This window comes from Gouania willdenowi, chromosome 4, assembly GCF_900634775.1.
Source record: "Gouania willdenowi chromosome 4, fGouWil2.1, whole genome shotgun sequence".
NCBI classification, from domain to species: Eukaryota; Metazoa; Chordata; class Actinopteri; order Blenniiformes; family Gobiesocidae; genus Gouania; species Gouania willdenowi.
The window spans coordinates 11,126,018-11,151,248 of NC_041047.1; the positions used below are offsets into that span (position 1 = coordinate 11,126,018).

A 25,231-nucleotide genomic window follows, 5' to 3' on the forward strand; every position below is an offset into this window, starting at 1 on the left:
AAATCGGTGTCAACAAAAAAAAAAAAGTGTTTGAGACATTTTGTATTTATCAAATGTCAACATGACAAAACCTCCACTGGGAACAAGGTCGGATTTACAAACAAGTTTTTTTTTTTTATGTACAATTATGTTTGAGAGACGGTCCTTTTTGCATCACAGTAAACACCCTAGTTTCCATGGCAACACGGCTCCTTTAGGTAAACTGATGAACTTTGACATCCTGATGTTATTCTGATCTTTTTAAATATAAAAACACACTGAACAACATTAACAGAAAACCACTGTACAAACAATAATAATAATAATAATAATAAGACACTTTGAGCCGAGTGTCTGTTCTTATTGAAAACCTCCTCTGACGATTCCATCCAAACTGCAACAGTCTCTGAATCCTCGTCCAACAATCCTTTAAAGATTCTGATCGTTCTTCAGACGAGTCACAAGCAGCAGCCAGCCATGTACTTCCCTGCACACAACACACAAGTCTTAGTTCATTTATTTATTTATTTTATTGTTTTACAGTTTCCTTTGATTTAAATTTGAAGTGAAGTTTGTCAAAGCATTTTAAGTTAGAATTCGAAGCTTTTAAATTGAGAAATTTTCAGAGGGGTAAAGAGGACTGATATATTCTACTCATGTAGAAGGACTGTTACTTGATTGAACTTGTACTCAAGCACAAGTAAGTCATACATAAAATACTTAAGTATAAGTGAAACTTAGGTCAGTTAAATAGTACTCAGTACACCCCCACGTTTGTTTTTGGTAATAAATGTTGCCACGGTTCCCTTGTGTACAGTAAATATAAAAAGGAAGAGATTAAATCTTGCACAATTGGAATCTAAATTAATTTCCACAAAGGCATCTGTATAAAATAAAAGGTTTGTTGTTTAAAGAAAATAACACCAATGAATTCAATTCAAAATAAAAAAAAAAAAATTCTCAGGCTCGAAGTATAGTTACATTTATGAACTCAAACATTATAATTTAGCAACGGCTCTTTTAAAACGTATTTAAGTACAAGTAAAATCACTGATTTGGAAATATAATAATTTTTAATCCATTACTTTCACCTCTGGAAATAATTTTAAAAAGTTATTAACCTAAAAAACAATAGTCATTTGATGGTACTTTATGGTGAATAACACGGTTACCAGTGTGATAGCACCTGTCAGTGGGCGGGGCTTATTGCTTGTTGGTGTCACAGATACAAGCAGGAGAATAAAAAGGCACGACTACACATTTGAGTCACTGATGTTTTTCTAAACTTGTAAAAGTGATGTTGAACTCTAGTGAGTCTGAGGCGTCACCTGTGGCGAAACGCTTCTTGACGAGCGACATGCGGTAGCGGCTTCCCACCAGCTCCACGTCCATGCCTGAGAGCGACGCCCCAGAGCCCACAAACTGGACTGCCAGGCTGGGTGGAGGACCGCGAGGGACCTCCAGGCACTGCCAGCTGGCACACAGGGTTCCTGAACCTAACACACGCACACGCACACACACAATAATAAACGCTGTGCAAATCAAAAACAGATCATTAGTGATATGTTCTATATGTTAACAATCATCAGTGCAGCAGATTAGAGTGATTGTGTCCACACACACTCGTAGGCAGAGAAGTCAAACACTCCTCCATGTGTAAGCCTGACAGTGAATTCAACAATGAGGCTTTAATGTGAGGCTTCAATAAAGCAAATTGACATTTGATCCACGCATGCGCAAGAATTTGCATTTAAAGGTCACAAACCAAACTCAGCACCGTATTTACATTGGTCGCTATGAGTGTGAAGTGTGAAGCCGTTTTTAGTATTGAAGTCGGTATGCCCCGCCCACATTGTTATGCACTTGTGAAACAGAAGAGGAGAAATATAATGTACATGCTTGTAATTACTGTACAGTGATAAGCATGTGATCCTGCAAAACACCTAACGCAGAGGAAATGGTCAGTAATTTATGATGGCGTGCGTTACAAGGCAGAGATGATCGGTGGGTGGTGATTCAGGGAAAACCTCTGGAATACATTATTTTTTTAAAATACATATTTTTTTGTTTAACTTTGCATGGTGATTAATGAAGTAATGTGCAGTTTATTTTGGTTTATGAGTTCAAATGGTTTGTAAGAAGGTTATAAGGAGAAAACATTAGTTAAAACATTCTTGACACTATAAATAAAGAAAGAAGAATCTGTATTTCTATGTATTCAAATTGAAAGGAGTTAAGTACATCATTTCATTTTTAATGTCGGGATTCAAATCAAATCGTTGGTTGAATGTATCTTTAAACACCCATAATAAACAAAAGTCACTTTTTTCCACTCGTCCTTTAAGAAGATTCATTTTTAACAGCTAACGTCTGCTCCTGCATTGAAGGAACAATCGGCTTATTTTGACCTCAGTTCACCCTTTTGATTTCCACAAACTTTTTTCTATTATTGAAATGGTTAATAGTTCATGTTTCTCTTATATCGGTTGTTTTTGTTACCATGACCTTTGACCTGATCCCAGAATGCAGTGCGCAGCAGAGATGCCTTTTTAAAGCCTCAGGTTTATTGTAATGAAAAGTTAGTCAACACTGGTTTGGGTACATCCTAATTACAAACCGTCTAGCATCAGGTTTATATTACGTTGCTACTTTTTATTATCAACAACTATTATTTATCAGCAACTTGTCAGTGAATCTCAATGAAGAACGTGATGCAGGCAGATGAACTTTTTAAACCCTTGTTCAATTCCTTCTGCTCTGTGAAGGTGTAACTGATGAGAACGTAACTAAAGAGCAGCGTTGGCTCTAATTAAAAGTCCAGGTGATCGTTAGGAAGGCGTCGGGTCAGTGCCAAGGTGTGACTGTCGGACTTGGCTGTGAGCAGCGTGTCCTAATGAACGCTCTGCTGTTCGCTGAGATGATAAAAGAGTGGCAGCACATCTCTGACCTTTGCTGTGGTTGGTTGGTGAGAGGTTAGCCAGTTTCCACAGCAGCCGCCGCTCCTCAGCGTTCCTGCAGAGCAACACAGAGAGACGGTGAGTACTGGGCCTCATCTCCATCATTTAAAGCCCATTCAATTATCTACCACAGGAAGCTCATTAGTATTCTGGACAGTGTTCACATATGAAAGCAGGTGTGATGATCCTGCCTGAATGCTTCCTGATCTCATGTTTTATTTCCTGTAATTTCATTAAAAAACAAATCTCCCTCCTGCAAAGTTGAAAGTAACAAAAGTATTCATATTACTGTAATTGAGTTACTTTTATGGGTACTTAAGTACGTTTTAAAAGAAGTAGGGCTGGGCAAAAAAAACGATTTAATCGATTAATCGAATTTGTAGATAAAAACAATTTTCATTTTGCAAATTGAAGTAAAATAAAAAAAAAATAAAATTTTTTATTTATTTTTTTCTTCCCACCACAGTTTTTTTTTTGCACTTTTTCGCGTTCCGATGTGATCCAGCCCCCTCTTTGTTTACATGTGTTTACCCTTTGAGTATTCTATATATGTGCCACAGGCATGTTTATTTTTTTATACGCACTATGCTGAGATGCTAAGGGAAGAGATTATTATTGTTTTTAATTGTTGTTTGTAATTGTTCTATGCATTTTAACTCTTGAGGACAATCACAGCAATAAAGTGGCACTTTTGACAATATATCTGATGTCTGCAGTCCTTATTAAGTGCCCTATTAAAATGACTGCAGCCCTAGTATTTGTTACATTTCTAGACCGATGACTTTGCAGGAAATAAATTAGGTTCCAATTCTGCAAGATCTCGTCTCTTCCTTTTTAAGTTTATACACGAGATCTATGTATGTAACGTGGCAAAATGTATTACCAAAAATAAACATTTTGAGTACTATTTAATTGAGCTACTTTATACATGTACTTTTTTAATTTTATGGATGACTTGCTTGTACTTGAGTACATTTTCAATCAAGTAACAGTACTTCTACTTGAGTAGGATACATCAGTACTCTTTACACCTCTGCCCCCCCCGTGAGTACGTCCCTGCCTTGTCCCAGCGGCTCACCAAGAGGCCGGAGGCTGACACTGCAGATCTGTGGCAGCGTGATCCAACGACAGCATGACTTGGACTGCGGTTAGCTGGGTGGAGGGTGCGGTGGCGGGGCAGCAGTGATAGTCCAGGGACACCCGGGTCACGGTGCCACTCCGCTGACACTCTGCTGACAGCAGGAGGGGAGCCCGACCCGGATCCTGAGAAGAGACCTGAACACACAAAAAGCAACGCTGACATTAGGGTAGAAACTCAGCACTGAGTGCACGGCCAGTCTGAGGCTGCGTCCGAATAGTCCCTCCTATCTCCTTTCCTATCCCCTTTTCCTTAACCCCGTGGATGATGTCACAGGTTTAAGGAAAGGTGATAAGAGACTTCCTAAAGGAGTTAGGGAAAGGCCATCACGTTTGTTTTGACAATCAGACTCACTTCCACTAGGTGACGTAATAATTTGACGTCGGTGAAGGTTTGTGACGTCTGCCGTGGGAAAAAAACTATACATTTCTGAAAATGGACTACTAAAAGCATTTATAACAGTTTCCCTTGTGCCTCTAACAGCTGATATAATCTCAAATATCACAAGGTTTGAATGTAAATCAAAGGGAAAAACGCTACGAGGAACAAAAGTGAAACGAAAAGTACGTCACATTGAGAAAGGTTGCTCACACTCACCTTCCACTCAACAATCAACATTAATGCAAAATTGTATGTATTTATGTATTTATTAAATTGTTACATTTATGCAAAATATAGGCCTACATAACATTGTATGAATACAAATGTACAGCCACACAAAGCTATTATAGGTAAACAAAAATATGTGGCTAAAATGTCTCTGATCCCCTTTTTCTTCAACGGCTCAGTTATAATTTGATTAAAAATTAAATTAAAGGCATATTATTGCTTTGGTAATGCAACGAGTCCCTTTAAATGTTGTCGCCACAAAAAATTGTGGGTCAGCATTATCTGGTCTCCTTTGGTAAAAAATCTATCAGTGTTTCCTAGGCTAAAGGAGGTTATAAAGGAAACAATGAGCCTTCTTTCCTTAGCTTTTTGAGAATTGGAACGCTCCTTGTCATGGCCACCACTTAAACACTTCCGGGGAAAAGGAATAGTGGATAGGAAAGGAGATAGGAGGGAGTATTCGAACGCACCCTGAGACTGAAAGCCTGACCTGATACTTGAGCAGTGCCACGTTGTAGTACAAAGCCTGCGGGTTAAGCTCCGCCTCCTTCTGCAAGTGGAGCTGCAATGCTTGCATGTTGAACCAGAAGTCTCTGGTGTCAGGGTCGCTCTGAGACGGATCGCTGAGGAGACACGACACAGTTTTACAAAACGATTGAACTGGCGAGGAAAGTGAATCAGGAGCACACCTGTAGAGCAGCTTCTGATTAGGCAGGAAGTGGTCGATCCGTGACATGTTGACCAGTCGGAAGCTGAGAACAGGAGCGTCGGGGTTGGCTGTGAAGATGCGAGTGATGCCCGTGGGAAAGGACATGGTCAGGTCACCCGTGATCTTCAGCAGACACCTGAGAGGGAGCAAACACACCAATCAGTCCGCTGTGCTCTCACAGTGTGACTGAATCACTCAGACCGGTTGTGTTGTCCTCCTTTGAAGTAAGCGTTGATGTACTCAGTGATGGCTGCAGCTACTGGCCACGCCTCCTGTGTGCTGACGGAGATGGGACTGGGACCTCTGGACTGGTGTGCTGTGTGGAGGAAGGGCGTGAACACACGTCAGCATCGCAAGTAAAAGAAACGCTGTCAGTGCTAAACAAGTGGTTCTCAACCTTTTTTGGTACATCAAGAATTTCTGTCGAGCCCAAAGACATTTTTTTCTGGAATAAGTTTTTCATCACGTTTGCTATACTGTAATACAAATACAGAGTAGACAGGAATAGTGGAAGTTGTGCCATCTTTTTTACTGCGTTTTAGTTGAACTAAACTAATAATTGACAAAGCAAAAGTATAGAATATAGTTGTTTAAGATTGTTGTGTTGTTTTTATTTACTCCAGTTTTAAAGTCTTTACACTGGCTCCCAGTCAGCCTCAGAATAGACTTTAAAGTTCTGCTGCTGGTGTATAAATCTGTGAATGGGTTTGGTCCAGAATACATCAGTGACATGATAGTCAGGTATGAACCCAGCAGGTCTCTCAGATCTATGGACACAGATCAGATAGTGGAGCCCAGAGCTCACAGTAAACATGGTGATGCTGCTTTTAGTTGTTATGCTGCAAAGAAGTGGAACAAACTGCCAGCAGAGCTGAAGTCAGCATCACATGTGAACATTTATAAATCAAAGTTAAAGGCACTTTTTTTCTCTACTGCATATGATTGAGAGAGAGATTTTTAGTCATGTTGTTGATGTAATGATGATTTCACTGATGATTTTAATTGATTTTAATTGATTTTACTGATGATTTTGAATGTTCTTATTGATTTTAAACAATTGAATGTTTTATCATGTAAAGCACATTGAGTTGCCTGGAGTATGAAATGCGCTATACAAATAAATTTGCCTTGCCTTGCCTTATTTAAAAAAAAGAATTATAATTTTAAATATTCAAAAATGTATTTTCATTTTTCAGACATTTCAGGCGACCCCATTTAAACTCCAGGTGACCCCCCCTGTCGTCCTGACCCTAAGGTTGAAAAACACAAAATAAAGGTGAAAAACCTCCATGTTCGATTAAAAACCATAAACATTTAAAACCCATGGCTGTAATATGAAAACGCATTATTGCCTAAAGCACCATCCTCAAAAGCGCTTTTACTTTGAAAACGGAAAGTTCCGCTCACACAATATGAAAAACAGTAAAATTTTATTTTTTGTTTTTATAAAAAAAACAAAAAGACAAAACAAGTTTTAAAGTTTTGTTCATCCTTTCTTGACCCTTAAAAAGACAAATTCCTCAAAAATCAGTCTTAATTTTTGAATTTTAAGCAGAAAATCTATTAGCTTTTTTTAATATTATTTTCAAATAACAATACGGGATCCCTTTGAATTCATTCCAAGCACCTCTCAAAATACAGAGCATTGGTTTCACGTGAACTGTTCATACATGTGAGGGCCCCGCCCCCTCCCAGTGAGGCTGACCCTGTCTCTGCTGGAGCTCCTGGTGCTGATACAGCAGTGGTGAGACGTGTCCGGCCTGGGCGGGGCTGGCTGCTCGTGCCTGGACTCCCCATTTGCCATCTCTGGGTGGAGGAGCCCACTCACTGGGGCTGGAGGAGGATGAGGACGTGAGGGAGGGGCAAGGCTCGGGCAGCGGAGACGAGCAGACAGAGCGAGACTGAGAAGACAGAGGTTAGTTTTAGTGATGATGAGGAATCTATAGGCGGGATTCAAATTCACAGATGAGGCAGCAGCTGAGCTTTTTGTCCTTTGCTCTTTTATTTTGAAACTCAAACATTAAATCTGAAGCGCTTCTGCTTTTTAAGACATCCCATAGCTGGTAATGTTTTTTTATTGTAGAAAATAAATATCTAAAGCCACATAAAGTCACATTTATTTGTTTTTTTAGGAAGATGGTAAAGAAAAAAGGATAAATGATAAAAGAGTAGAAGACATTATTATTCTTTACTCACTCGCTCAGAGCCGCTGACTTGTCCTGACGATCCTCTGGACCGAGTCGCTCTTGAAACCAGTCCTGTCCCCACGTCTGTCACGTTTGCTTTAAAGTTCTGTTTAGAGCCTTAAAAACAAAAGATCAAAGTAATCAGTGTGTCAATCTTATAATTATGTATCTTCTGATAACAAATGTCAGATTTCCAACATTCTTTTTTATATGCATGTCCATGTAAACTAAAGGTGAGGCGTTTAGATGAAAAATTATTAAAACACACAAATGTAAATAAATTAAAAATGCAAACATATGGATCTCGTTTACTGGAGCAGTGATAGAAATCAATCTAAAAATCTATCTTGGAAAGTTGCAGTCTTGCAGGTCAATGTCTTTGCATCCAGAAAGTGTTTTTTTAAATGGCATTAATGCAAAAAAAATTAAAGCAAATATTTGAAAACAAGTTGCCTTACTTTAGTTGTATAATTTCATTATCTTAACATCCTGCGACTAAAAATGCTCCTTAGAATGCATGAATCTAATAAAGCTTTTAGGTCTTTGAACACTCGTACCCTTGTGAGAACCGAGGCTGTTTAGATCCAGGCAGTCCTGATCTTTGTCTGTGGAGAAACACAGATCCTCCTGAGGTCCTGAATGCCTCGTCAGAGGGGGGGCGTTCCTGCGTGGCTCGCTCTCAGAGGATCGATGCTTCCTCCTCTGCACGCTTCCTCCTCCTCCCTTTCCACCTCTGTCGTGGGATTTGGAACCAACTCCTTCGCTGAACGGATTGTGGGTGGAGTTCCGATGCTGCACTTCCTTCTTTGACGGCAAAGAGCTTGAGTTTTTGTCCGGTGCCAGTCTGTTATTGTTGGCAGGAGCGATGGTTGTCATGTTGCCTCCGCCATCACTCAGTGGATAGATTAGTCCATCAGTTGCAGCGAGCGATGATTGATGTGTTGGGCTGCCAATCATAGTGATCGCAAAGGGGTCATCAAAGGCAATAGGAGGTGGGAGGCTGCAATCTCGTTTTCTATCTTTCACTTTACGGTTGGCGGAGGATGATGATAATGAGGCAGAGGAAGGAGTTGGTAGTGTCTTGGCTTCAGGAAGACTGAAGGGGAAGGGCTCACTCGGCACTTCTGCCGCCCGGCTCTCCTTGGTGGGGCGTGACGGAGGGCGTGTCCAGGCGTCAGACATGTTCAATGTCTCCTGGGCTAATGTCCTTTCAAAGGCAGCGAGGAAGGGGTCCTCAGAAGGGAAGTGTTTGCAGTTCCACACAGACGACTCCGCCTCAGGCAGCGAGAGCGACTGGGAAAAGGCAGGGAAGCAAATCGTTGAAGGGCCTTTATCTTGGACACGAGAGGGACGTGAAGCAGTGACAGACCAGACATTGGCAGGGTCACTCTTTGAATGAGAACTACGTCCAGAGGAAATTTCAGGAAAAGCAGAGAAGAAGGGGTCAGCATGCCGACCTTTGGTCGGCAGAGACTCTTTACTCTGAAAAACTGGGGGCCACGCCGCCCAGCCCGTTGGCTCAGGGGATGGCCCAAGGGTTTGATTGGATGGCGAGTCTAGGCCAGAGTCTTCAACATTCTCTGGCGAGGAAGAGTCTGACGAGAAGGCAGCATCTAATAGTACAAAAAACTGGAAATCAGCAAAGCAGGAACTAAACTAAAAGAACAAAAGACAAAGAAATTATTCAGCTAATCAAAACATTTGAAAGTTTCCGTGAAAAATAATCAATTAATTCAAATTTGTTTAAACAGAAACCAAAATTAGAAATGATTACGTGAACCACCCATGTCACAGAAACGGCTTTAAATAAACATTTTTAACCTCTTAGATTCAGACGCACCAAAAGGACTCTGCTCTTTACGAGCCTCATGGCTCTCAAAACCTTTAGACTTGAAGGCTGTTTCCAGTGGCGGTCCAAATAGACTGTCTGAGCCCGACGCCGTCAAACACAACCTGACCAAGAGCAAGAGGAAACAAGTGCTTAGGGAGACAGAAATCAGGAAATAAGGACATCCAGAATGGCAGAGTGAGCTTTATAGTATAAGGAGTTCACCAGGGATCTATCCTGGGACCTCAACCTTTCAGCATCTCCATGCTTCCTCTGGCTCCAAGTACAAAAAGCAACAAAATAAGTAACTACACATGAGATTAACATTTTCAATGTTTGTAGGCAGATCATAGCTCTACACACTTTCTTGACCAAATTAATATGATGAGCCACAGTCTTTCCTAATTAAACCTTTAAAAACATTATCACTGTTCTGTTTTTAGGGCTGTAGCTATTTCAGTTGAAGGTGAGGGTGGAGCCATCCTACCTGCTGTGATCAGGACTGGACGTAGACCTGCGCATGCTCTCCTGCTCTTCATCTGCAAACAGATGACAAATAAGTAGATCTGACAACTCGCTGACGTCCCATGAGGTCGTTTCTTCAGAGGGTTAATTAAAAAATTATAGGAGATCTATTTATCTCAAAAGGAGCGTCCAAGACAACACAATGATGATGTGACACCTGAAAACAGCTGAATGCCCATGAATGACATAAATCTGCTGACCTCTAATAGTTGTGATACAACCTTTTTCACTAATCAGCAAAAAAAACAAAAAATTAAAGAAAGGGTTTAAAAAAATTATACAAAAAGCAACATTGTGACCAAAACAAGTTTCTTTGTTGACCCGTTTCTTTGAATATGCAAACCAAGTTTACAACAAACCGACAATATTAGTACAGACGTCTTCCTCAAAACTTCAAATAAATTCAACTGGAAACAAAAACCCCCATAAAATCTGGATTTATGACTAACTGAAAGCCAAATACTGTGTATGAAGCGTGGTGCATTTTAAAATACTTAACCTTTGCAGATCATTTTAAATATTGATGAACGACTCATCGATCTGCTAACTGTTTGAGCTGATGAACTAACGGATGGATGGATGAACACTCACCCCTGTGGGAGGCAGCTTCAACGTCTTCTGATCGGCTTCCTGCAGTACTCGAGTTCCCTGCAGAGAATTAAAATGTCAGCGCTTCGTGTGTTTAGTCAAAGATGCTGATCAGAAAATAAGGTTGGTTGTGCTTTGTGTTAGCAGAAGAAAAGAGGCTGCACATTTAAAACATCCAAAGAATAATTAACTCGACTCACTGGAAAAATGTCTCTTCCCTGACATCTGAAAAGAAAAAAAAAAAAAAAAAAAAAAATCAAGAGAGAAACAAATAAACACTCAGTGCCCAAAATAAGTAAATGTCAATCATAATTTCATGATTTACTGATTAAAAATAAACCAAAACATAAAAGGTTAACACACCAACATTAGCTTTATATATATATATATATATATTCATTGCTAACTTGAACTTTAAATGTCCACCTCACATTGTAAAGTAGCAACTTTTTCACATTTTGTTGAAATAAAATGTCTCTGGCAGGAGGAGAGCATTTGTGGGATTGTCTAAAAATGATTAATTAAATATATACATTAAAATATATCAGGGAATAAACCAATGCTTCATCGATGATACTTTGTACTTTTGTCTAATGTTGGACTTTGTAGAATGATTTATATAGTTAAGGGTCAAATCCTCATTGATATTGATATAAATGTACTTTTCTGAAACATTGAAACTGACCTGCTGTCGCCCTCCTCTATTGAGCGGCAGGGTGAGTGCCCCCACCGTGGCTTTCAGCTCCTTCTCTGTAGCGACTGAGGCTGTGCGATTGCTGCTGCTGGCAACTGGACGGATCTGAATGTGAAACTTTTTGGGCTCCTCATCATCAAAGTCTGAGTCACTTGAGTAGAAGCTGTTTTCCTTCACCATCGAGCAGCGTGGAAATGAAGACGGTCAAGGAGAACATGGTCCAGGTGACAGCACTGAGCATTCCATAAAAAAAACTAACTCGAGACAAAACCGTTCTTAAACACTTAAAGAGCTCCCTGATAATCTATTATTTTAAATAATGTTCTTTCATATACAGTTACTGTATCAGTCATAGTGACTGATCTTTGTTTGTTTGTAAAGGGTAAGAGTATTGTGTCTGCTGATCCAGATTGAAAGGATATCATTGTGAGTGCTGTCGGCTCGGATGATGAAACCCTCATTGTCCACCTCCAGTGGGGAGTTCTGTCCATTTATACAAGGCAACATGCATGAGTGTCACTGTGTTAGTGTGCTTGTGTTAGTCAGCATCTCTGTCTGCAGAATCTTTGACTTGAGTGACAGAATGAATGATAAATGAGAGTTTAACACCTTTTGCACTCAGTACAATACCAGCTACAGCCTCTTATGTCCAAACCGTCCGTACTTAACACAATCCTGATGGTAATGATTGCCAAGATTCACTCAAGTTTTGTGACAAAACTGCTACAAACACCTAAACCGAATTGTGTCACTCCAATTTTGGCCGTGTTCAGGTGTTTCCGTAACATTTTTCAATTCATGAAAAAGGGGCCCACTAGCATCAGTGGGGGATGAAAACAACTATTTAGATGAAATACTGTTAGCGTTTAACAAACAGTCAGTATTTCTTCCAAAGTGCAGGAAAATGTACTAAAAAACAAATGTTAAGATTGTTTTTGACTCAATCCCAAGCAATTGCTTTGTCGACAAATGGTTATGTGATTTGAACTTTGTAGAAGTTGTGCGCATTGCATTGTGGGAGTGGGAACTCCGTAGTAGAATACCCAAAGCGGGAATGTTTCATAAGAGCTTTGGCAAGGAAAAAAAGTGAGGGGCATCATCCAATCGACCCTTGTACTTTTGAAAAACATGCCTTGGTTTGTTTTTTTTCCTGTGATATTTTTTCACTCTGCAAGACATTACATTTTGCTCGTATTCGGGTGTTTACCATGGCAAGCCACAAATTAAACTTTTGCCATAATTTTAGCACAAATTGAAATTTGTGGAAACACACTTTGGCTATGTATTTGGGGGCACACTGGCATCAGTACTGGATTAGAACAGTTTTAAATAAAATATTGTAGTTTAAAAAATGTTAGGGATCGTTGCAAAGTAATTTTAAGCAAAAAACTCAAACAACGTTTTACTTTGGATTCAACTTGCTTTGAAGTAACCTCTGCTAACATTACTGGGGCCAGTGAAAAAGCGGTCACCCTGTGATCTGCTGGTTTTGCTCTGATTCCCTTCGCACACAAACACGTCACTCTCTGATTTCACCTACACACGGGAAGGCCCTCAGTCACACTGTTATTATTACACCAAATAGCACTTCCCCTTATGCTCCCAGTGATTGCAAAAACATCTTCCCAGAAGTACAGGAATAAACAGGAGGAAACCTGACACCATCAGTCACGTCATTATCACACACTTAAGATACTCGCTCTACAAACACTAACACGTGCTCATTACACTCTTTGCAAACACACGGGGAGGCACTTCATCCCAGACTGTCTACACAAAAGATCTGTTTTTGAGTGAAAGTCCAGTACATCAGACACTCACCAGCACCTCTGGCACAGCTGAATCCCTGCAGATACAAACGCACACAGGAATTTCTGTTATTACTTACACCAAAAACAGGAGAAAGCATAAATTCCGAACTTTGTTGTGCATTTTATGCATGTGCGCTCACGTAGAGTCCGGTTCCTTGTCCCGTTTTCCGAGGCCGGGAATCCTAAAAGCTTTAGTCCGAATCTTCTTCCCACCTTCAGGAGCCAAAGCGGTCATGTAATCCTCAAAACTAGCCAGAGCTGCAGAGTTCCCCACAAAGAGGAAACACCAAAGGCAGCGTTGGTGCAAACAGGAGTAGCTTCACACCATTCACTCTACAGTTCACATGTTGAGATGGACGATGATACCTGGCTTGTCTTTGCCCGTCCCCTTCTGCTCCGCAAACTTCTGAATCAGATTATCGATTCCAATGTTTTCCACGTTCTGCTTAAATTCTTCATGAACCTGCAGCAGGAATAAAATTTCATCACAAAGTAACACTTGTATGACTATATGTTTGTTCAAATTAGGGCTGGGAGATATATCAAAATTCAAAATATATTGAGTTTTCTATTTCGGAGATAAATTTGGAGAAAATTACAATATCGCCTATATATATATATATATATATATATATATATATATATATTATAGCTTATTTTGAATTGAAATACTTGTTTTAGGAGTGGATAACCTAGCAACTTCTAAGAAAAACATGAAAAGCAAATGATCGCTGAGTGCTTCTTAACCTAGACCTTCCCCTAAACAAGCCACACTACAGAACTCACTCACACGTGCTGTCCCTTATAGGAGAAAATTCCAAAAAACACATTTTGTTCATGTTTAATAAATTCAGATTTAATGTGAGAGGGAATCCAAGTTCAATTCCAGAGTTTCTATTTACATATTATTTTATCAGAAAAAGTCTCACATCAGCTTCAACGTACCTGTCCGACCTGGACATGCGTGTCCTCAATAGAGTGGGAGTAACCTTTAATCAACTGTTTCATCTGACGCAGGTGAGCCTCCTCGATCTCCTGAAACCTCTGCACACATGCAGGGAAAAAAGTTTTGTCATTACAACTTTTTTGAGGATGCATCTTTTTTAAGGTTAAACTTTATGCTAATATTACGGGATAGCGTCACAATTCAGCAGAGTTGGATTCGATGTGGCTGCTAAATGCATATTTGTACCAGGGCTTTAGCTTGAGTGAGAGAGAGTCAGCTTTGAGTCCATTAAGCAACAACAAAGTGTAAAGTATTGATGTGTAAATAATTAAATTAACGATAGTTTAACTGTGTGGTACAGAACAGGCACTGTCATATGTTTTAATCCAAGGGTTGAATTACAGGGATGTGTGAGTGTGTGTGTGTGTCTTTGATCTGATGTATTGTTCTATTAGGCCCAACCCCCTCATAATTATGACCAGACCCCCATCCTCCACGATGAGAGGATAATTGGTCTCAAAGATTAGTGGCGCCGTCATCTTGAAAATAAAATCCTGAAGCACTTATTAGGGTTTGTTGGGGATCTCCATGGAAACAGCAGCAGTAACCATGGAAGTGTGGGGGAGGTGATTAAAGGTAATGAGTGGCGCACATGATGTGTGAGCAGGTGGGTGTGTGTGTTTAGGAGTTAGGGGTCCAAGGTCTCCCCTCTTTGGGGATCGAATGATGCAGGGCAAAATATTAAAACATGAGCTGAAGCTCTGATATGGTGGGAGAGAGGGTGAGTCAGAGAGATTAGTAGTTCTATAGATGGAGCCAGAGATGTATGAGAGCATCATGTCGAAGGGAGGTGGGCAGATAAAGAGAGACCCTCAGACCAGCAGGAGACGAAGCTGACCTGGGCCGACTCGCTCATCCTCTGCTCAAACTCTCCTCCCACGCGGTTGTACTTCTCGATGCACAACGCAAGCGACTCGGCTGCTTTCTTAGACTTCAGCTCCGCCTAGTGAGAGGAAAAGGAAACAGTGTTTCTAAGACTACTGCTCTTTCACAAACATGTAATAAAGTCACTGATGGCTCAGAAACAAAAATTAACTGAATACTTTAAAAAAGACTACAAATTCTGAACATTAATAATATAAATGTTTCTCAAGTATGCATGTTAATGTGTTCTCAATTATACAAAAATAAAATTCCAGAGCACTTTAGAAATATCTTTAAAATAAATTCACAGATTTATTCTTATTCAACTCGTCAAGCTCTCGATTTTCATTCTCCTAAATGTCTATCAAGCAGAAACCAACTGCCATTAAAATATAGGGGAACTAAATTATGGAAGAATTATTTACACCAATACACCTTGCAAAAAATGATACTTTAAAATGTTACAAAAGATGTATTTGGTTGCACGTAACTGGCTTGATGATATTTTTATCTTATTGTGTGTTCAGTAATTTTAATCATTTATCTTAGGTTATCATTCATCATTTTATATATATATACATATATATATATATATATATATATATATTTTAGGTTCTGTTGTTTTTGTCTGTTCTTCAGCCAGTACTGTTTAGGTAAAGGCTTGAGCTTTCTCCCTTTTCCTCCACTGTTATTCCATCTGTTTTGTAATAATGTGTATTATCCTGTAATTGTGCAAAAATAAATAATAAATGAATGTCAAGCACACAACCTAAAAAATAAAACATCATAGAATCCACAGTCCAGTCTCTCAGCTCAGCTCTTTTGCAGCATTTAGTAACGTAAACATTAAACTGTGAAAAATGTGAATTTTTTTTTGGCTTTAATAGAATTTTATGTGATAGAGTAATCACAGTTTTAATGTTTCATTCTTTGTTGTGTGTTAAAGCTTAACATATGAAAACAGTATAAATGACACAGTTCTAAATTACTTTATCATAAACAATTTCAATAAAATGGCTACTGATGTCATTCTAATAAAATGGTTTATTAGTACAATAATCCAATGACAAATGAGAACAAAAAGTTTCCCAACCTCAGGAACTTTTTTAGTGTGACTGTGGGAAGGATAGGGATTTACTGTATATGATTGGGAAAAATTATGTGTCAATGGATGAATCCTACAATGCCTCCTAGTTGAAAGATTAATTTTTATCTTCTCTACTAACAGACATGCATTTATTTTAGCTTAACAATGACTAGACTAAAAATATCTTCTCATGAGCTCATCCTTAATAAAAGAAAGACTAAAAGTTTGGTTCAACCTTCTCGAGTTCTTTCTGTGGTACACCCTCCTTCCTGAGCCGGTCCAGTTCCAAACACTTGGCATGGTACCCCTCCTTTGACTTCTGAAGGTGACTGTTTTGGACCTGCAGGACCTGCACGGCTTCCACGGTGCCCACCATGTCTTCCTTTGTCTAAAAGACATACTTTAGAATGTTTATACAGATAATCACTTAATACACTCGCCATGAAGAAGAGCAGAGTGATTGGATTGCCAGTGAAGTAAATTAGATTCCATGGCACAGATATGTTACAGGCCAAACATACAAACCTCTTTATAGTAATAGCTCTCAACTGGTCAGAATTCAGGAGCAAAAATCACACCTCAATAACAAAGCCCTGACCAAAATTGTTCCTTATCATAGGTCGTTTTCCATTAAATCTAAGATGAAATTGATTGTGATAGAAGAGCAGCTTAAATAAGGGCATGAGAAGCAGGAGGAGCTGGTAGAGAAAAATTCAATAGCAAAAAAAACACCTAAACTTAACGACTAAACTGTTTAAAAAAGCTGATTTTATTGTAAACATTCACTGAAGTTAAAACAAAAAATAACCTGTGTAGCTTCCATTACATCAGATAAATGCTAAGAAACATTGTGATTGCAAGACAGGTAATTGGGCATTATTGACATCGACTGAGCAGAGGAAACCCTCCACTCCACGTATAATGTTTCCTCTTTCAAAATAAAGAAATATTCATTTCTCATTTTTTTCCCCAGCAAGTTCCTGTGAGAAAAAAAAGCGTTAGGAAAAATAGCTAAATAACAATGACGCACTATTAGCCTGACTCTACAGTATCTCAATAACAAACAGTAGGTCAGTGACCACAAAGCTCTGACACACACCTTGCGGTGAGTCTTGCACTGCTCGTCCCCGTATTTGTTAATGTCCCGGATGAGGTCGTTCATCTTCTTCATCAGCTCCAGGTGGCAGAGGGCCAGTTTGTCCGAGGACACCCTGAACACATCCCACATGGGAGCAAAAGTCCTGCAAAAAACACCATTAACACATAAAAATAAAGAAACACTCCAAAACATCTTATGGTGTGACCAAATTTTTTTTAAATATAATAGCGTTAAAAGTTGATAGCTTAAGGAAAACATCATTTTTGTTCAACTGTAAGCAAACCTCACCACGGTTCACTTAAATGAACTAATCTCTGCATTACGGCACGGCTGAGAACATACCCTTCAGATACACATTTTCACACTGAATGTATGCAGCGATGATGATTTATGAATTACATCATATGTTGTAATTAGCTGAGAAGCTACTATGGTACTGAATCCTAAATACAGACATTTGGTGATGCAGATGGCACATCTATATCTCATACGAGGCCATATGATCGAAGCATCTATAATTACACAGATTATACACATACAAATTTTAGCTGCACATGTTCACATGGTGACACTCACCCTTGTGGACTTCCACTGCTTGCAATTTTAGACAGTTTGCTCATTGACTTGGAGTAAGTCTCCTCAATGGCAGCCCTTTGGAGAAGAACACAAAAACAAAATCATGGAGACCTTAGAACAGAGGTGTCAAACTCATTTTAGTTCAGGGGCCAAATATGGTGCAGTTTGATCTCAAGTGGGCCACAGATTGTATGTGGGAAAACAAGTCATTTCAACATTATTGTACCCCAGTCTACACTCCTAAGTGTACATAAAATGCTAAATATATAAGAAACTGACAATATCCAAGAAATAAGTGACATATCAGTACCAACAGGATCTTTATTTTAGATTTCCTAGATTTTGTAGGGAAATATTAATATATTTAGGGAAATATTGTGTCATATTTTCAGGAAAATTGAAGGTTATGTAAAACATTTAACATTTAATTTAACATTAAAAATGACTGCAATCATGCGATATAAGCACCAGGAGTGTTGAGTTTCTTTTTCACAATGATTCATGTTTTCTCTATCATTTTTACTTTCTCCTGTGGGTCGAATTGGATGCGCCAAAGGGCCGGGCCATGAGTTTGACAGGTGTTCCTTAGAAGCTTACGCCCTCTGAATGTGTACGGACACGGAAATGGACACATTTCTCATTTTGTCACTAAAAAGTGAGATTCCATAATAATATGGCACGAAAGATTAAGTACTGCAAATTCAACGTAAAGTAAATTACTTGCAAATGCCTTGAAACCCCATTGGCTCCGCTCATAACTACAAATGGTATTTCCGCTAGGTATCATTTCTTAACCCCCAAAAAAAACTTCTTTCACAGCCATCTGTGAACCTTGAAGAAAAGATCAAATGCAGCATTGATCCAAAGATTCAGAGGGTAAAAATTGGATGCAAATAGAGAGTCAAAAACAAACAGGCTTTTGTTATTTAGTTTGGGTAGAAAAACTTACAACAGGTCAAGTTGTACATGTAGTTTGACAGGAGGGGATCGAAAAAAGTTGGTCTGATTTAGATTGATTATTATATCAAATAACCTTCGGTGGCTCCAGAATGTGGTAATTTCACACCACAGTAACCCAAAATTACAGCAAATGTCAGTGAAAAATAAAAGTATTTAAAGTGCAACTCGATGTTCGACAGAAAGCAGTAAAATTTCAACCAGAACCCTTTTTTCTACCAGCGAGAAACAATTGTAGGCAAAAGGATCAAAATCAACTATAGTTTCAGCATTTAAATATAGTGGCAGTCTGTAAAATATCTGTTTTCATAAATATTCTGCAGGAAAATATTGCCTTTTACTAATTAAGTAAGTTGGATGATGGCGTGTGACACACAGATTTACTTGCACCAATAAAAATTCAACTGCATTTGATAGTAACTGGATGGGTTGATCACTTTCATTTACTGTTATAGCAACCGAATAAAACACCCTCAATAAAACAGGTGTGATGGCTGCTTAGAAAAGACAAGCTAACAGATATTTATTATTCATTCAAGCGTCATCCATCGTGACACTCGTTTAAAAAACATTAATTACCGGTAGTGCAGTTTGTCTTCCTTAAACTGAGCTCCATGGTGAGTGAAGAATGTGAATGTAAAACTGTTAACTCGCACTAGTTAGAGAGATTTAAATCCATCAGCACCATTGGCTGTTGGTTCGTTATTTCCTACAAAGCCTCCGATTAAATTCCTGACTCCTGATTTTTTTTTTTGTCTGCCGCTGTCAGGCTGATAAGTCAATTTCCCCCCATCAGGAATGTGCACTGGATCAGTGACAGTTAAATCACTGCTCGGACAGAAGGCTCTGTGTGCATTGGAGAAAGAACACAAACTCCTGTGGGAAACTAATCTCTTCCACCAAATGCTTTTCAGAAACTAGTATAACAAACTAACCTGGTTAGAGGACACTGAATAAAACAAACTGCTGCGCACCAAATCTCAAATGTGCATTTTGTGAAAATAACAAAACTGTTTGGATACCATAAAGTGGAACGTAAATTAGATCTTAATGTTTTGCAATATTTTTCAAGTAGTTCAATATTCATGTAAACCATTGGCTTAACAGAGGCAAAGCTCTGAGCACTGGGTTTATCAGGTTTCATCTCCTTTTCTTTGTTCTCTTACTTTTCATGATGTCTATATTCTTTGTTCTGTGTAAAATGTACTTCTTCTAAATATTGCAGTATAATCCTGGCCAGGGACAATAGCTGTACGACACATTTTCCTCTTTAATGAGGCAATGATGTTTGTATTGTCCCTGATAAATAAATTAATAAAATGTAAAAAAAAAATGAAATAAAAAAAAAATACAATATCAAATGTCCATTTTGCAGGTCGTTACAATTCTTTTCACCAGATATTGATCTAAACACCTTTCAGTCTAACATGTCACTTAGAATGAATAGTAGGGTAAGGGTTAAATAACACCCAAAATGTAACAACTGGTCAATAATGTGACAAGATGCTGAGCCCAAAATGTAAAAAAGTTTTGCCAAAAATGTAATACATTGTTACATTATGGGGCAGGCAAATTTTATATTAGGGAAAAAACATTTTGCCGGCCCCATAATGTAATAACGACACCATTAGGGCAAAAAAAAAATTTTTTGGCTTTGTTACATTAATACCCAATAATTGCATTTAATGTTTTATTACTTAAAAAAAAAAAACATACTTCTCGGGCCTTGTCACATTTCGGGCCGTTGTTGCATATCGGGCACTAACAATATCCACTAAGCTACTGAAAATAAAGTACATCCATTTGTTCATTCCTTCAACAAGAATGTTTAAATCAGTGATTTGAGATTTTTCAGTGATAGTATAGAGACTCCATATCAGAGTAAGACGTGAGCCTTCTGCTGCACGTCTGTAATTAAAATGAGTCAGGCCTTTATTAGCAGCATCAGACTGTTGGACATCTAATGCTTCTGTAAGGCTATCATCCTAATTCACCCTCATGTTGTCTCCACTGTGTGTTTCAGTAGGTACAAAAGAAGCAGAAACCAAGAGTAAGAACAATCTTTTATCATTGTGTGATTAAGTTCATAATGTGTGGTTTAGCTGTTTTTTTTTGCACCAAATTAAATCTACATGAATAATCTGCTTTCCTGTAGTACTACATCCCCTTTTCACATTACAGAAGCGACGACATCTCTCTCCTCTCCTTCACCGCGTCTCTGATGGTTATGGTTTGACTGTGTTCACCTTAGATTCAGAACAATATGGATCAGAATGAGCATTTTCTATAGTGCTGACAGCAGTTTATCCCTTTCTGGGTTTACGCTCAGATGTATTGATAAATATTGTGCATATGCCACAGAGGCTACATATTTTCAATATTTACACCTCTCACCATTGGACCCAAGTTCAAGTCTGATTTACAGCAGGAAAGAAATGCCATTTAAATACCTTACAAAGTGATTGAAACTTTTAGTGGGGAAAGCAATTCAATAAATTGTGCCGTAGCTTAGCTCTACATGTAAAAAACAACAACTGAAGTGAAGAAAAACTGCTCTGATTCCCCTTTTAATAGCTTTAATTCAGGCAAACACAAACACACATCACGCACTAATACTTCCAGAAAAGCTGGAATTCTTTCCACATGAACTTAGTTGGGAGTGGTTTTGTTATAAATATTTAGTGGCTGACTAAGCTAAAAAAAAATCCCTCTGACTGCCAATCTTTAACTTACAGTGGGGCTGTCATCTAAAGACAGATATGGATTCATTCAAAAGTAGCATGTTGGTGCGGATCCAAGGCAGAGGTAGACGACGGGCAATCGTTCAAGCAGTGTTTACTTTCTCCATTTTTCTGACAGAACACTGAAACATCAACATCACCTGGTTTTATGCGGAGAGAGATAATTCAAAGTTGTTGGTTTGTAGTATTTTAGCCCCCTTGGCAACTAGATACACAGACTCAACCAAGAATGCTGAAATTTCTCCTCCCATGCTACATCACTCACCTCCCACCCATATTCACAAATACACATGATTCTTACCTCTCTCTGACAAACTCGGCGAGCTCCTTGGTTGCCAGCTGGCCGTGCTTCATGTTGTGGTAGAGCACGTCAAAGCCAGCGTTCTTATCCCCCTGCAGAAAACGCAAATAAGATGGACACGAAAACCTTGTGTTAGCAGCAAACGGACACACAGCACAGCTTCTTTGGTAAAAACAGGGGAGGGCCCCGGGGGCCTCAAATTAAAGTAACTGTATATTTAGTGTATATTCAAATAATATCTACAACAGGAAAATACAACAGTTTCCAAGAAAGGCTGCAAGAAAGAGACCGAAAATTATATGTATGTATATGAACATCTTTAGCTTTAGCAACATGATATGAAAGACAAACACACAAATGTTTTCTATTATAACAGAAATTATATCATGACAAATATAAAGTAAAGCTGTATATACACCAGTGTATCTACCTAATTTAATCTCTATATACTGGATACCTTAGGTTTGTCAGTTTCTACATTGATCTATGTGTACTGTGCCTGTAATTATTTATTACTCCATGGGAAAACTAGTAACCCGTCCGGGGTGTGTCCTTTAGTCAACTATAAAAAGTAGATGGAAATGTGGATTGGAAAAATAAATATTAGAGTTTTTCAATGACAGGCAAATCCATCACTGAATATCTTGCAAAAATAATAAAACAAAACACATCAAATGTTCTAAAATATTACAAATGGAGTGGTTCTCAAACTGTGGGGTGCACAACATGACGGGTGAGACGGTGAGAATGGCACACTCTCCAAATATCCTTCATTATTCATTTCCATTACTTGATTATTAGTGTTCCAAAATATGTGATTGCATGTTTTTATGTTATTTTTATGTGTTTTGAAGAAGAGTAGGTAATTGTTATTATTATTTATTTTTTTCCCCCCTTTCTCAATAAAGGTTGCGTTTTTGACCCATTTTGTAGAAACTTTGTTGGGATGGTGTGGGAGCTGAAAATTGTTCATTCTTCAAAGGAGGGTGCAACAGTAAACGTTTGAGAACGACTGATCTAAACCCAAAAAGTGTGAGTAAGCCAAGTTATTTGACAGCAGTGAATATATTGTTTCCAACAGTACTTGCTAGTATTCCTCTTTATTTTCTTAAATTATTTATTTTTTTAAAAACACATTTGAGTTACAATTGGATTTGGTAGATTTGCACTAGACAGCTGTTGACCATACTTTCTCCATGAAACCTCTAAAGCCAACATAACTCTGTATTCTTCTTAGAGAACCACAGATGCTAGTTGTTCAGGGACTGTTCCACTTTATTTTGGCAGAGTATATTTAACAAAGATCATAGTACTCAATGCATGTCGTAATCAGAGTAACCTCCACCTCCCTGAGCTAACGACTCGTCCAAGTATGCCACGTTTGTCAGCAGAGTCAGATCTGCGGACAACTGCCTGACCGGACTAAAAATACCAAACAGGCGAGAACAGGGCAGCTTCCAGGTACCAGGGGGAATGGCTGGAATGCTCAGGAACCACACAGCATATACGTAGACCACACATACAGCAGATGGAATAAAATGCAAACACAAAGACACCAAATACAACCCATCAGACACAGCAGAGTAAAGAGGGTCTGGAGAAACAAGCTGACAAGACATGAGAAGCAACAGAAAAAAACAAATCAGCCTGAAAATAAGATATATTCTTTAAAATAACACAGAACAATCAATGATATACAAACACCCACATTGATCAAAATGATTCTCAAAGGGTAGAAACAAATAATTTTGGGAATTTACATTTCTTTTCATTCTTGTGTTGCTTTAAAAACATCAAAACTCTAAGAAAACAAAAAAAAACCTGTACAATTATTGACAAATCAGCCTGTTTTTGACAGTAAGTGTAGCACAAATGTCACATGCAAAGTGCATGAGTATGTATTAGTCAATGCTGTTTTCACGTTATTAATGTCATTCATGCTTTCAATAATAGCTCTACCATGTAAACTGTTGCTAATAATGAATCTTTGAAACTCCTGTGTAACATAATGATGATGTGGTCTTCTGCATGGCGTAAAGAGGTTTTGACTCCCACCTTGCAGCTAACAGATGTCTCTTGAAACTCTACCCCAGCCACAGAAAGATGAGTAGCCGGCTAGGACTCCTAAACACACCTCACTGCGAGGCTGCACCTAGTCATGTGCAAACACAACTGACCCACAAACGCTGGACTCTCTTTGTGCTGAAGAATTCTGCAAATTTGGTTTGAGAGCAATAAACAATAGTAGGACTTCACCTAAATAGCATATTCTTACCATTTTTGTAATGCATTAGGCTGCACCACATATACAGTATACAAGTTGTTGCTTAAAAGTTGTTTGATTATGAACTTATATACATAACTTTAAGAATAATAGCAGAACATTATTATCTGTTGTTGGTCCGAGAAAATGCCTACTGAAAATGGTTCCACAACCTCTTTAATACCCTGACTTGTTTCCTCCACAATAAATTAAGTGATGTTTTATTATTGCAATATCTTTCACGATATATCATTCCACATTTAGTATCAAGTGATTATATTTCTTGAGGTGAAGCAGAGGTGTTGCACATAGAAAACACATAGGGTTCAGTCTAAAACTTACTGCAGGGATAACATCCCAGAAATGTGAAAGCTTGGAAAAAGTCAAGATCCTAAAGTGTGAGCCTCAAAAAAAAGTGATGTTCAGTAGTCTTTGCTCCCATTATGGGCTAATCTAACCTATACAGGTGTAAAGATAGACGGACAGACGGATGGATGGATTGAATTTAGGATCAAATCAGTCTGAAGAGTTTATTTGAGTTAAAAGTTGTACAATACACCGACCAGATGAGAGTTGGGACTTGCAGTGTAATCTGATCTCACATTAACGCAGTTTCAAACTTGCTGACCATTTCTTTAGAAGAAAGAACTTTTTAAATGGAAATCCTAGTTCACTTTTTTTTTTTTGCAAACCCCCTCTCCCTTTTCATCAATTAAGTTGACCGTTTTGGTCACGCATGGCGGAGTCCATTACCATGACAATGAGCAGAATGATGGGAGAGGAAACCAAAGGAGCAGGAGGGGCGGGACGTTTATGGGGAGGTGTAAAATCTGCATGTAGACAACTTTCTCATGAAGACTCATCTGAAGCGCTCCATGCAGTGAAGGGATTATTGAAAGTTGGGGGATGGTGCAGCAGAGGACAAGGACAAGATCTCACATTTAATCCTAGTGTCTTGAGTCGTCTCACTTTCTGATGGTTTTTTAACAGCTGCGTTTAGCCTCGCTCGTGGGTTTTAAAACATTGAAAATGTAAAGAAACTTCCTTATTGCTACTTTGTAATCTTCTCTTGTCAGGATTACACACCGGCGATGTTTCTTCTACATTAAACACCAAAGATAACCATGTGTTTTGGTTTTGAAATGAGACACATTTGATGACAGTCAACTCCAGGTACATTTAAAATCATTTAGTTACTGAAGTTAAGGTTATAACATATTTATGATGAAATAGGAAAACAGCAGCTGAGGCTGTCTGTTGATATCTAGTAAGGCTAAAAGTAGGAGTCGTTCTTGTGTAGGCAACAAACAATT

General features: G+C 38.6%; 1 protein-coding gene across 1 annotated transcript in view; it reads right to left on the reverse strand.

Annotated features, from left to right (window-relative positions):
* Positions 1 to 91: 91 nt before the first annotated feature.
* The window catches only part of fcho1 (FCH and mu domain containing endocytic adaptor 1), a 44,704-nt gene continuing 19,564 nt past the window's right edge, over positions 92 to 25,231 (reverse strand). The window contains exons 3-27 of the mRNA XM_028445573.1: positions 21,656 to 21,747; positions 17,657 to 17,731; positions 17,081 to 17,222; positions 16,217 to 16,369; positions 14,869 to 14,973; positions 13,970 to 14,068; positions 13,391 to 13,487; positions 13,165 to 13,282; positions 13,035 to 13,059; positions 11,636 to 11,696; positions 11,205 to 11,401; positions 10,720 to 10,744; positions 10,523 to 10,579; positions 9,894 to 9,945; positions 9,419 to 9,531; positions 8,136 to 9,191; positions 7,589 to 7,695; positions 7,098 to 7,293; positions 5,594 to 5,708; positions 5,373 to 5,528; positions 5,174 to 5,306; positions 4,015 to 4,211; positions 2,927 to 2,991; positions 1,308 to 1,475; positions 92 to 466 (exon numbers count right to left, since the gene is read on the reverse strand). Coding sequence (XP_028301374.1) covers positions 438 to 466; positions 1,308 to 1,475; positions 2,927 to 2,991; positions 4,015 to 4,211; positions 5,174 to 5,306; positions 5,373 to 5,528; positions 5,594 to 5,708; positions 7,098 to 7,293; positions 7,589 to 7,695; positions 8,136 to 9,191; positions 9,419 to 9,531; positions 9,894 to 9,945; positions 10,523 to 10,579; positions 10,720 to 10,744; positions 11,205 to 11,401; positions 11,636 to 11,696; positions 13,035 to 13,059; positions 13,165 to 13,282; positions 13,391 to 13,487; positions 13,970 to 14,068; positions 14,869 to 14,973; positions 16,217 to 16,369; positions 17,081 to 17,222; positions 17,657 to 17,731; positions 21,656 to 21,747 — 3,633 coding nt within the window. The 3' untranslated portion in view covers positions 92 to 437. The remainder of the gene's footprint in view (positions 467 to 1,307; positions 1,476 to 2,926; positions 2,992 to 4,014; positions 4,212 to 5,173; positions 5,307 to 5,372; positions 5,529 to 5,593; positions 5,709 to 7,097; positions 7,294 to 7,588; positions 7,696 to 8,135; positions 9,192 to 9,418; positions 9,532 to 9,893; positions 9,946 to 10,522; positions 10,580 to 10,719; positions 10,745 to 11,204; positions 11,402 to 11,635; positions 11,697 to 13,034; positions 13,060 to 13,164; positions 13,283 to 13,390; positions 13,488 to 13,969; positions 14,069 to 14,868; positions 14,974 to 16,216; positions 16,370 to 17,080; positions 17,223 to 17,656; positions 17,732 to 21,655; positions 21,748 to 25,231) is intronic.